The following is a 12,906-nucleotide window of genomic DNA, read 5'->3' as shown; positions in this document are numbered from 1 at the left end:
TAAGTGCAAATATTAAGTTCATGTGGTTCTCAACATGAGCGGAGAATGAAGGTGGTTCCCTTTACTGATCACTACACCCGTCCCGCCCTACCCCACTACACACTACCCCCTCTGGGTAGTCATCACCTCCTCTCCCAGGTGTCACACCAACCTCTTTAATAACAGGGTTTTGCCAGACATGGACAGGGTTACGATTTCAGGTGTCAGAGCATATTTGAAAGCCAGAACCACCTCTGACAATCCCTCCTGATGAACCAGGAGGCGGGTTGTCTCTTTTTGTAACCAATCCTGTTTTCCTGTCTTACATGCTTTGCTCTAATAAGTCTTGCTTTCCAAGTGTCTGTTAGCAAGGACTGTACTAGAATTCTAAAACAGCATGCAAACTAAATGTTATCTGATTCATGTTTCTTCCAAAAGCCACTCAAAAGTGCATTTGAGGCTAATTTTCTTTCTTTAAGTTACATACTGAAAATGAGCTCTACAGAGAAAGTGAAACAGGGAAGGATGATTTCCAGCCTAGAGGATGCTATTAAGATACATGGGTCTGGCCTCTGCAACACAGACCTAGCTGATTAGGGCTGGTCCCTAAAGATTTTTTTTACTTGGAGCTACCAGCTTCAAACAGGCTCATTGAAGACTTGATAAATATGCAGACTCACTTCCTTGCTTAAAATAGTTTTTTTTTTAATAAGAAGACCTAACATATAGATTCTATTTTTTCAAACAATTGGAAAGGTGAAACTGTATAAAAATTGTTTAAAATATGTTCCTTTAAATGTCTGTTGACTAAATATATATATGGTGACTAAATTCAAAATTTTAAATGATTTTGATGCATTGACAGGGAAATAAAGGTGAACCTGGACTTCAAGGGCTGCCTGGGGCTTCTGGGCTCAAGGTAATTCATTGTGTTTTGATGCATTTGGAAATGTTTTCGAAGTATGCAGTCCTCTCATTTTTTTGGTGAGATTAACAGTTGTATTAAGAAAAGATATATGAAATGAAGGATGATCTACTAGCATAAAGTTAAGGTACCTGAGTCAGTGGTGAATGTAGGCCAATTTCATTTCTGTGTTTTGGATATTTTATCATAGTTTGGGTCAAAAGGCATGGCATGTACCTTGGGTTTTCTAGAATTGGTAAAAGTTGGTTGCTAATGTGACTATCCTCTCTGGTCCAGAGAACATCACTCTTTCTGTGGCTGAGCATGAGAGTGTGTGTGTGCGTCTCCCAGGGTGGGAGATGATTGATGATGATTGATGGGACTTTATTTTCAGTTTGGGAGTCATAAATGCCTTACCAGTTTCCTCCAAACCAAATAGTTGATGTCACTCATTGTAAATTCTTTTCTAGCCTTTAAAAATCTAGAGTCATATTCATCAACTCACAAGGAGCAAAGAGAACAGAACTTAGTTTCCACAAAACAGAGTCATTTTTAGTTAATGTGACAAGAGTTTAGGACTAGTGGTAAAATAAACAAAGCAAAACCAAAACACCATGAAACATGTTTGGGAATACATCCTATCTCTTAAAATTTTAACCTAAATGTTGTTGAGACATCATCATTATATACTTTCACACTGTAAGTCTTTCTTATTTAAGGCATTTAAAAGAAAGGAAATATCTGTGACATGATAGGGAATAGAAAATTCAGTTAAGATAACTCACAGAATATTCTTTGCTCTGAAAACAGCTCAAGAATTTATGTCTAAGAAAATAATATTCCAGATATATAAAGTAAAAATCATAAATGTGTATATTTAATGATAAGAATGTTCACCCAATATTGTTTATAAAAATGGTGAAAATGAGTGTTTAGCAGTAGAAATTTTATTAAATATGGTAAATCAATACAATTGAATGATGTCCTATAATTTTAAAAAATTTTAAACATATAATGGTATATTAAAAATTTCAATATTAATATATTTTGAAGTAAAAAATATATTACAAAATTATGCATACCTAGCACATTGTAGTAACTAAGTTGCCTATATGTTTGTGAGAGGTAGAGGGAATATATATAACCAAATGAAAATATTGGGTAATGAACTTTTTAATAATTTTATCACTTCTTTTCATTACCAGTTTTGTAACAATAAATTTTTTAAAGGAGGATTTATGAGAGAAAGCAATTTCAAGGATGAAGAGAAATATTAGTAAATGCAAAGAGAGATACCCGTGTTTATTATTTTCATTGCTTAATTTTTTATTGTTGAAGTTATAAATATAAGAAAAATACCAAATATTTATGAAGCTTTCAAATATGATATGCTCTCAGAATTTCTTAACTAGGAAAGATAGGAGGAAGCATAAAAAAGTTTATTAGGACATCCATGGACTTTTCATTCTTTGCTAGTTCTGTAATAGTATCTCTGAATGTTAATAAAGTTTTTAACTATCAGTTTTAAGTTTGAGATGAATGTAGAGATACAAGCAGTGGGGCTGTTCACAAGCAGTGGGTCTTCGATGTTCATGTGATTTCTGTGTTATTTAGGGAGAACCAGGAGTGGTGGGTCCCCCAGGAGAACCAGGATACCTGGGTTTACCTGGAATTCAAGGGAAAAAGGTATGATTTTTAGGATACATAATTCATTGTTAGTCAGCTGTGAACATGTAGGTTTTTCTTTTGGGCAAGTAGCATAGGAGGACCGATGATGCATTCAGTGGTGAGATGACCTACGTACTTGGTGCACATATAATGTGTTCAATCCCACGCTAAGAGCTGTGGCCTCTTTCATGTCCCTGCCTGGGTACCGTCTCCTGCGTGAGGACCTTGGAAAAGATAGATCAGAAAACAAACAGTTAAGTCATATCCTGTAAATTCATATTGTTCAGTAGTCAATCCAGGCAAGTCAAGAATTTTTTAGGGAAAGTGTGACCGAGTCCAAGCTCGCTCTGCTCTCCACACGACTAGTCAATAAATCCAAGAGACGAGTTTTGAGGCAAGGAAGAGACTTAATCAGGGAGCCAGCTGACCAAGAAGATGCAGGCTAGTGCCCCAAAATAACCTTCTTGCCAGGGCCTAGTTGCCAGGTTCTTTTAGGAATCAGAGATTGGGGGAGGTGAGGAAACAAAGGAAAAAGAGTATTCAGTCCTTCAAGTGTCCTATAGAATCGCAAGGCTCAGGCAGGGGGATGTGGTAGTTTCACTTCCCAACAGTCCTTCGTGGGTTGCTCAGGTTACCTCCCTCAGGCAGGCCATTATATATGCTAACAATAACAAAAAGGGGTAAAAGTCACAGAAGCAGATTCAGTGTAAATTTAAAACTAACACTTTCGGGTTACTGAGGGATTCAACTTGAGCCACTCTTAACCAAAGTATGAATATGTTTCCCAAACTGAAGCAAAAGTCAGAAATGATAAAAAATTACAACCAAAATGCTTGACCATGACATTCTTGTCTCTGAAACAATTATATTTCATAATGATTCATCTAAAATTAGAGTTTAAAATATAAGGCTTATATATTCACATAAAATATTTTGGGGAGATAAGAGAGCATTATGTTGGGTTCTCTATCCCGTTAAATAAAAGTGTTCTGAGTTGTATCTGTGTAAATATTATTGTTGGCTCGAAGGCTTTGAGCAAGAACTTAACTGGCTGTGTATCAGAGAACTCCACAGCCCTGAGTTAGTATCTGAACATTCAGGTTAAAAGTGACTGTACCAATTTTCTTCTGTAAAGGGTACAAATTCTTATGTCTCCATCTTTGCATCCCTTGCTGTTTCAGTTTCGTATCATTTCATTTTTTCTATCCCTCTTGTGTTACCTGCTCGGGCCCTCAGTTATTGTACCCAGAGCGATCCTTTTTGCTCTGATGAGCGGCGGGCAGCACTTGTTGACACAGGGATGGTCCACACAGCAGAGATTAAGTGTTGGATTCTTCGTGGATAGAATTTACTTAATACTGTTGACTATAGAATTTACTTACTAAATCATGTGAATATATGTTTGGACTTAGAGAATTTCCTTGTTCAGAAACTTGCCAGTTAAAAGAAAACCTGTGTTTTATTTGCTGTAAGCACAAAACTCTATGTTTGGATAGCATGGTCCAAGTTCAACTTTGGGCAAATGCTTACCTTTCCTGATCTGTGTGTTCATCATAAGAGCAAAGACATTGAACTAGTTGGTTTCAAACATCTCTCCTGGCTGAGAAACTCCAGGAAACAATATTATGGTATATGACTTTTCCCCCAAAAGTTAATTTTTGAAGCACATATTTTCTAAAATACCATTTCAACATTGTTTAATTTCACTGTTTCTTATAAATCTGTGGCTACTGTTAGCTGAATAGTAAGAAGACTTTTCAGTTTGATTTCATAAAACAAAATTTGTCGAGTCTTCTCTTTGTTGAACCTCAGATTGTCATCAATATGGAAAAGTTTTCTTCTTCCTTATAACAAAGAAATTGTAGTAAACTTTCTTTTGAATATAAGAGCACAAGAAAGTATTCATTTAGAACATCACTTTGACATAATGTGGTTTTAGTCTCTTCCCAAATATTATGTTAGCTTCTGTATATAAGGCACTTGTGGAATTTGCATGAGACCATGTATTTTTCTTTGCTGAAGAAAAACATGTTTATTTGGAAGGATACAGAATATATTATATTATGCTACATATAAAACTGCCTTTTTGCAGGGGGACAAAGGAAATCAAGGTGAAAGGGGCATTCAGGTACGTTACTGGCTTTTTTTTGGCTTGCAATAAAATCAGGACTTCATGCTTTATTCTTGTAATATCTGTTCATTTATATACTTTATGGTGTGTTGGTTTCCCAGATGATTTGACATGACTTATAGCACAAATAAATTTGATAAGACACTATTCACTCTACATATTAAGCACATTCAAACTAATAAAAAGAAGGAGAATTATACCAGAAAATTAGATCAGGCTGAAGAAATCTAGGGTGATTTAGAAGGACATTTGGTTTTGGGTGTCTTAGCAAAAAAGGTGAAAAGAAGAAATGTGTTACAGCTTTGAGAGGAGAGGACAGTTCCACCTCAGTCCAAGTGGCTCTAGAAGAGATTTTTCCTTAACTGATCGCTGGTCCATGAATAGGACACAGCTGGCTGAATCAGTGACATACTGATCAGGAATAAACTGTATCTGTCAGCCTTTCAGTCTTTCATGTTCTAGAAATATATAAGATTTTTCCGACCAAAATTATAAATCTGGACAGACAGTATTTCAGTGATGTTTTTAAAATTACAAAGCTTAGTGATAGTGGCTGAATTTTGCTACATAAAATAAGCTTCACATAAAAACAAAGACACTGCAAAATTTCCCAGAATTTTCAAAATTTTGGGATATCTGGAGGCATAAAAGAAGACTTCAGGGTAAAAACCTGCTAGGGTCACAGTCTCAATGTGTTTCAGACAATGAAAGTGGAATTAAGCCCCTTCTCTGAAATCCACCACCCTGGTCGTTTCTTTTCCTGGGTACTGGGTGACTGAAGCATCATTCTAACTGGTCTCCTTGAGTCCAGTCACCCTTTCCCCCAACCATAAGAAATGTGTAAGTTGAAAGTGTAAAAGGTATTGGTTTGATCCATTTATATACTGCGATATGATTACTACTGTCGGGTCAGCTAATACCTTTATCATGTCACATTAGTTTGTTTTTGTTTTGAGAACAGTTAAGATTTAGTATCTTAGCCACTTTGAAGTTTGGAATTTAACTGCATATTTTGGAGATTAATTTGCTTAGCTTCTCACCACCCAGTAAGCAACTCAGGGGCACTCTTACAGGGTCCTGCCAGCAAATAGGGCCCCTGGGAATTCATGGCTGTAAGTAAATGAGAAAAACTGCTATTCAGGAGTGATTTAAAATTTCAGTCACTAGATCTTTAATTGATTGTATATCTAGGTGTATGTTTTACTAGACTATATTAATTACCCTTTCAACATAGGGATGAAATAGTAGTATTTCAGGGTCTGGCCCAATGTCTTATACAAGATGGATGTCTTATACAAAATATTAATTGAATGGACAAATATGTTTGTATCTTTATTAAGTTTTATTTATTTGTCCCAATTTAAGGATCTTCTTTCAAAATATTTTTCACAGTGTAAATGTAAAATGTCTTTTAAATTTAAAATTTCTTTAAAGTGGTCTTCTTGCCCTCACATGTGCATAATCCATGCCAAGCATAATGCCATTGAAATTAAGAAAATGACCACAGTCACTGGATTTTTAAACAATTTTCATGCTGTGAACATGGACTCCGCAGAACACCCTCAGTTGTCTAACGTGTTTTATTTACATGTTCCCCAAAGTCAGTAGTTTGTTCCTTGTCTCCGTCAATTTAGTTAGGCTGACTTTCCTCTCACTTCTTTTTTTCTCTTCTCTTGCATCATTTTGTATATTTGCATCACTGCTCTTGTGACCTTTGTTCTAGACAGCAGGAAAGTATATAGTATGTGTTGTATGTGTGAATGCATCATGTATGTGTAAACTAATAAATAACATTTATTCAATTTTAAAGGGTCAAAAGGGAGAAAGTGGAAGACCAGGGATTCCAGGATCACAGGTATTTTTCTTTTTTTTTATGGAAAATGAATTAATGAATCACATAACTGAACGAAACTGAGAGAGAGTTACTTGCAAATAAAAGTGAGTGAGGAGAAGGGGAGGTGTAGTGTGCATTCTAAGTGCACAGGATGAGAGTCCTCGTGGTGATGATGGTCAGGGCTTGCTTTGATCGCTTGATTTATGTTTTTATTTTCCCATGCTGATACTCTCTGTGGCTGTGAAACTTGATTTTCAATGCTTATGTGTGACCGAGTACATGACTAAAGGTCGGGACTTCCCTGGTGGGCCTGTGGTTAGGACTTTGCCTTCTAGTGCAGGAGGCACAGTTTCAGTCCCTTGCAGGGAGCTGAGATCTCACATCTCTCAGCCAAAAATCCAAAATGTAAAAACAGCAGCAATATTGTAATAAATTCAATAAAGACTTTAAAAATGGTCCACATTTTAAAAAATGACTGAAGGCAGACAATTCCGCCTGTTTCTTGGGAGTAATGGCCCGAGGCAGCCATCCATAGCAGCATCTCTGTACCTACTGTCGAGTTTTTATTTTTTTCTTAAAAATGTGAGCAGCTGAGGCCCTGCGTAGTGAAACGGTGAATCAACTTGTTTCCCTGTAGTTTGTTCAAAGATACAATTGGCCACCTTACAGATGCGTTAATCCTGTCTCTGGAGAACTGTGTCATGGAATAGATACATAATACCTGCTTTTCTTCTTTTCTAAGAAACATTTAAATCAGAGTATAATTGCTGTCTTGCTTTCTGCTGTATGATGATGTGAACCAGCCGTAAGCACTTTCATCTCCTTCCTCTTGAGCCTGGCTCCCAGCCCCATCCCAGTGATCTAGGCCGTGCTCCACGGGCAACTTCCCACCAACTATCTGTCATCCACCTAGTAACCTGCGTGTTTCAGGGCTGACTTTCTTCTTCTTTGACTAAACTCCTCCTGAAGCCATGTTTCTGTGAGGTTGCCTCGTGGCGTGTAGGTTCAGTCAGAGCCAAACTGGACAAATAAAGTCGTCCCACTGATGGGGAGTGTGGGCGCAAGGCGGATCCTGTAGCTGCGCTGACCCTGCTGGAAGGGGGATGAAGCTTGAGGTGACGCCTCCAAGAGTGGAGTTTCCGGGTCCCTCACCTGGAGGGATGGGAGAGGCCCTGGCGGGTGGGAAGGCGCGTCTTAGAGGAAAGGTGAGGGCTGCGTGTTGGGAACTTGAGAGCCTAGAAGCCGAGCTGCAGAGCAGGCGTCGCCGAGTCCGCCCGTGTGCCGTGACGTCAGGGAGAAAGGCCTCAGTGTGGGCCCGCTCGCCCCACGGTAAACCCGGATGACAGGCGGCTCTGTCCTGCTCCTCGCCGCCCCGCTGTCTGCCCGGGTTAACTGCACGGCATCCTACGGCTCTTCTCTCAGGAGAGCCTCACCTCTTCATGAGGCAGCCTCCACAAGCCTGGCCATTCCCCCAACGCTTTTACTCACGGAAACTCTGATAGGAGGCTATTCTTTTGCATTTTGAGCACACAATTTGGCTAGCTCACTGGTTGACAGATGACACTCTTCGCAAGGTTCCCTTAAAATGTTCTTCTTCTTTTTTTTCCCCCCTCACTTCTCAAGAGAAAAAGCAAGTCTGCTCCCCCAGGGCAGGATTTGGGTTCCCTGGAAAGCTCTGTCCTGGGTGTGTTGGAAGCTGAGTTTCCACCACCATGACCTGAGTCTGCAGAGGGGTCAGGGCAGCTGTGGCCTCTCAGCTGCTGCATGGTTGTCCCACCCCCCTAAGTAGACAAAGCCCCAAGTTACCTGTCATCCTACCAAGTGTTGCACGTGTGCGATTTGATGCTTTTTGGCCTTCTTCTTGTGAATGGAGTCCAAGCGAATGTTTCTCTCACAAGATCATCTAAGCGGATTCTCAGCTGACAGCTGTTTTCAGTTTCAGATCTAATTTGGTTCTCCTCCTGGGAACTTCTATCTTTTTATCTTATCTTTCCCCTTACCTGGATCCAATTGGAGGATTCTATCTGGTAGCAGACATCTCTGCATTTCTTCAGAAACCTCTATATTTAAAGAATGACTTGACAAAGAGTGTTTTACTCACTGACTGATTTTTATATGAAAACTAAAATTTAGTGTCTTTATGCTCAAGTTTTGAGAATCTCCCTTTCTCTGTGCCAAACATTGATTTTCCCTAGTTTTCTTCTTCTGTCTCATTTGGATCTTCATGTTGAAGGAACCTAGGAATAAATCAACGTAAACCCTCAAACTTCATTGTTATACACAGAATTCTCTATTGAAATGTTTGTTATACACTGAATTTCATATTGAAATGTTATATACTGAATTTTATACTGAATTTCAGAACATGAATTTTTAACTTTACAGTTGATTGATGATCAACTGTATTTCAATAAAAATAATAAAGTTGATTAATGAAATCTCTCCTGTGTATTGTGAAAGCTATAGCCTTTGTTCTAAACTAATATTGGGTGAGTTTGGAACCTGAATGTACAGTGAATTTAAAAAATGAACAATTATAGTGTATTTCCTAAAGGTTCTTATCATCGCTCAAAAATGTCACTGGAATGACTATGTAAACTTTAAAGGAACCATTCGGATGTATCCCATGATTGTGATGATGAGAGAGCTTCAGGTAAAGGTCCCTAGTTTATATCGTGGGAAGGAAAAACTGCCATATTTGTCAGCATGAACACATGCATGCTAAGTTGCATCTGTCATGTCTGACTCCTATGGCTCCTCTGTCCATGGGATTCTCCAGGCAAGAGTACTGAAGTGGGTTGCCGTGCCTCCACCAGGGGATCTTCCTGACCCAGGGATCAAACCTGCATCTCTTGGGTCTCCTGCATTGGCAGGTGGGTTCTTTAGCACTAGTGACACTTGAGAAGCCCATTGTACAAAATTTGTGTTGTTCAGTTCCTAAGTCATGTCTGACTCTTTGTAACCCCATGGACTGCAGCATATCAGGCTTCCCTATCCTTAAATATACCCCAGAGTTTGCTCAAACTTGTGTCCTCTGAGTCAATGACGACATCGAATCATCTCATCCTTGGTCGCTCCCTTCTTCCCCTGTCCTCAATCTTTCCCAGCATCAGGATCTTTTCCATTGAGTTGACTCTTTACATCAGGTGGCCAAAGTATTGGAGTTTCAGCTTCAGCATCAGTCCTTCAATGAACATTCAGGACTGATTTCCTTTAGGATTGACTGGTTTGATCTCCTTGCAGTCCAAGGAAATCTCAAGAGTCTTCTCCAGTGCCACAATTCAAAAGCATCAGTTCTTTGAGAACTCAGCCTTCTTTATGGCCCAATTCTTACATCCATACATGACTTTTCCAGTAGGAAAAACCATAGCTTTGACTAGATGGACCTTTGATGGCAAAGTAATATCTCTGCCTTTTAATATGCTGTCTAGGTTGGTCATAACTTTTCTTCCAAGGAGCAAGCATCTTTTAATTTCATGACTGCAGTCACCATTTGCAGTGATTTTGGAGCCCAGGAAAATAAAGTCTGTCACTGTTTCCACTATTTCCCCATCTGTTTGCCATGAAGTGATGGAACCAGATGCCATGATGTTAGTTTTCTGAATGTTGAGCTTTAAGCCAACTTTTTCACTCTCTTCTTTCACTTTCATCCAGAGACTCTTTTGTTCTTCTTCACTTTCTGCAATAAGGGTGGTGTCATCTGCATATCTGAGGTTATTGCTAGTTCTCCTGGCAATCTTGATTCTAGCTTGTACTTCATCCAGCCTGGCATTTTGCTTAATTGGCTCTGCATATAAGTTAAATAAGCAGGGTGACAATATACAGACTTAATGTACTCCTTTCACAATTTTGAACTAGTCCTTTGTTCCATGTCCAGTTCTAACTATTGCTTCTTGACCTGCTTACAGGTGTCTCAGGAGGCAAATAAGGTGATCTGGTATTCCTATTTCTTTAAGAATTTTCCACAGATTTTTGTGATACACACAGTAAAAGGCTTTCATGTAGTCAATGAAGCAGAAGAAGATGCTTTTCTGGAATTCTCTTGTTTTTTCTCTGATCCAGTGGATGTGGACAGCTTGATCTCTGGTTCCTCGGCCTTTTCTAAATCCAGCTCATACATCTGGAAGTTTTCAATTCATGTACTGTTGAAGCCTGGCTTGAAAGATTTTAAACATTACCTTGCTAGCGTGTGAAATGAGTGCAATTGTACAGTAGTTTGAGCATTCTTTGGCATCGCCCTTCTTTGAGACTGGAATGAAAGCTGACCTTTTCTAGTCCTGTGGCCACTACTGAGTTTTCCAAATTTGCTGCCTTATTGAGTGCAGCACTTTAACAACATCATCTTTTAGAATTTCAAATAGCTCAGCTGAAATTGAATCATCTCCACTAGCTGTGTTCATAGTAATGCTTCCTAAGGCCCACTTGACTTCACACTAACATGCTGCTTTCCTAATCTCTGAATTTCCAGCCATGAGTGATTTAAGCATAGGACAGTATGTTTTTCTTCCCTATGAATCACTTTTAATGTTATCTTTTCTTTAACCCATCTTTTATCTCTAATACTCAAACAAAATTTAAGAATAAAAATTTGAGAAAAAATAGAATACTCTTTTAATCGCTGAATAAAAGAATAAATATTTCTTATTTTACTGAGTTTTTTTACTGAGGTATAGTTAGTGTACAATCATATATAAGGTGTATAATATAGTGACTTGCAATTTGAAAGGCTATATTCCATTTAAAGTTATTATTATATATTGGGTATATTCCCTGACTTGAGTTTTAATTTTCCTTAAACTAATAACATAATTTAAAATAAGAGTAGAGTTTTAAAAGAATTCAGATAGAATGCCATTCTAACCTACATGTTTGACCTGCATCATATGAAAATATTCATGCAGAACAATGGAAGTTCTGTAAATTAACCCTTTTATATTATTCATTTATTATATTTCCTAGTTACTAGTCTCCCTTAAAAAGGTAAAAAAGGTCTCTTGTATATATAATTTTGTCACTATTTCTACTGCTGTCTCCCAAACCAAAAATTAAAGTTTGATTAAATATGTCTAAAGGGTACATGCCACATTGCTAGTACTGTAACTTGCACATTTTTTTTCCTATTAATTTTTGAAGGGAATTCAAGGCCATCACGGGGCAAAAGGAGAGGTATGTTTCTTCTTGTATTATGCTGTCCAGTCATCACAGCTTAATTTTCAATACTGTATAAATAAATCTAGCTGTTGACATCACAAACAGAAAATATCTTTCATGTTCTTCAATAGTTCCTAAATATTTTCAGAATATGTAGGTTCACTGAATTAGGTATGAAATGGTATGCATTTGTCAATAATATTGATTCCAATTCTAAATTAGGAACTGTTTTTCTGCATATTTTCCAGTGAGGAATATTGTGTATTTCTATGCCTATCACTAGAATTTAAACTCCTTGGGAACAAGACTGTCATGTTCACTGATGTATCTCTGGCACTATGCATATTGCCTAATCAATAAATGTACTAAGTAACAGTTATTTGTAGGGTTGGATGGGTGGTTGATTGGATGGATAAATTGCTGTTTAATATAGTATGAAATTTCCCTCCTGATCAATTATGGTGTTTCCCAGCAGTTACTTGTATAATTTAGATATATGTTCGTATATATTCATATCTGTATTCTTGAGGACTTCTATGGTGTGATTATACCTCCTGAAATATTCAAATAGAACTTCTGAAGATTTCTCTTGCTTTTAGAGAGGTGAAAAGGGAGAGACTGGTGCTAGAGGCGCCACTGGAGCCAAAGGAGAGTCTGGGGTGGACGGTCTGATGGGGCCCCCAGGCCCCCAGGGGCCACCTGGGAATCCAGGTCCTCCGGGCGCCCCAGGACTGGATGGGAAACCCGTATGTATTCTGCTTCTTCCACAGTTTTTATGTTTTCATTCTTTGTATTTGGCATGTCCACGTTATAACCCCTAATAATTTGATGCAGGGGAGAGAATTTTCAGAACAGTTTATTCGACAAGTTTGCACTGATGTATTAAGAGGTAAGTCTCAAACATACAGATTTTAATAACTTTCAAATTTCAGAAGTAATATAAATATTTTCCTAGAAATTATAAAGGTATAAGTAAGATAGAGAAAAAATAAAGGACATTTATCAATCTTTGTCTTTCCTAGGTAAGTATTTTTATATTTAACTTTTATAATCTTTTTCCTAAAGTAATTTATCATTATTTCACCATTGCATTGATTAAATTTTCTTTTCTGACATAATTCTAGTAATTTTATTCCCCAATATGACACTTATAATTTAACAGTTTCTTTTAGGGAGATACTTTTCCCCTTTATTTGAAGCAATTTCCACAATAAAATTATTGTAAAGAGCAATTGATAT

At 37.8% G+C, this 12,906-nt stretch overlaps 1 protein-coding gene across 2 annotated transcripts in view; it reads left to right on the top strand.

The window, feature by feature from the left end:
• COL21A1 (collagen type XXI alpha 1 chain) overlaps positions 1 to 12,906 on the top strand; it is a 213,249-nt gene that overhangs the window by 188,119 nt on the left and 12,224 nt on the right. For both annotated transcript variants that reach the window (XM_070456701.1, XM_070456700.1), the window contains 7 exons: positions 845 to 898; positions 2,498 to 2,569; positions 4,644 to 4,679; positions 6,493 to 6,537; positions 11,650 to 11,682; positions 12,267 to 12,413; positions 12,502 to 12,556. In XM_070456701.1, coding sequence (XP_070312802.1) covers positions 845 to 898; positions 2,498 to 2,569; positions 4,644 to 4,679; positions 6,493 to 6,537; positions 11,650 to 11,682; positions 12,267 to 12,413; positions 12,502 to 12,556 — 442 coding nt within the window. The remainder of the gene's footprint in view (positions 1 to 844; positions 899 to 2,497; positions 2,570 to 4,643; positions 4,680 to 6,492; positions 6,538 to 11,649; positions 11,683 to 12,266; positions 12,414 to 12,501; positions 12,557 to 12,906) is intronic.

Source organism: Odocoileus virginianus, chromosome 27, assembly GCF_023699985.2.
Source record: "Odocoileus virginianus isolate 20LAN1187 ecotype Illinois chromosome 27, Ovbor_1.2, whole genome shotgun sequence".
NCBI classification, from domain to species: domain Eukaryota; kingdom Metazoa; phylum Chordata; class Mammalia; order Artiodactyla; family Cervidae; genus Odocoileus; species Odocoileus virginianus.
Note: the sequence above shows the minus strand (reverse complement) of the source record. Positions and strands in the feature narration are given on the sequence as shown.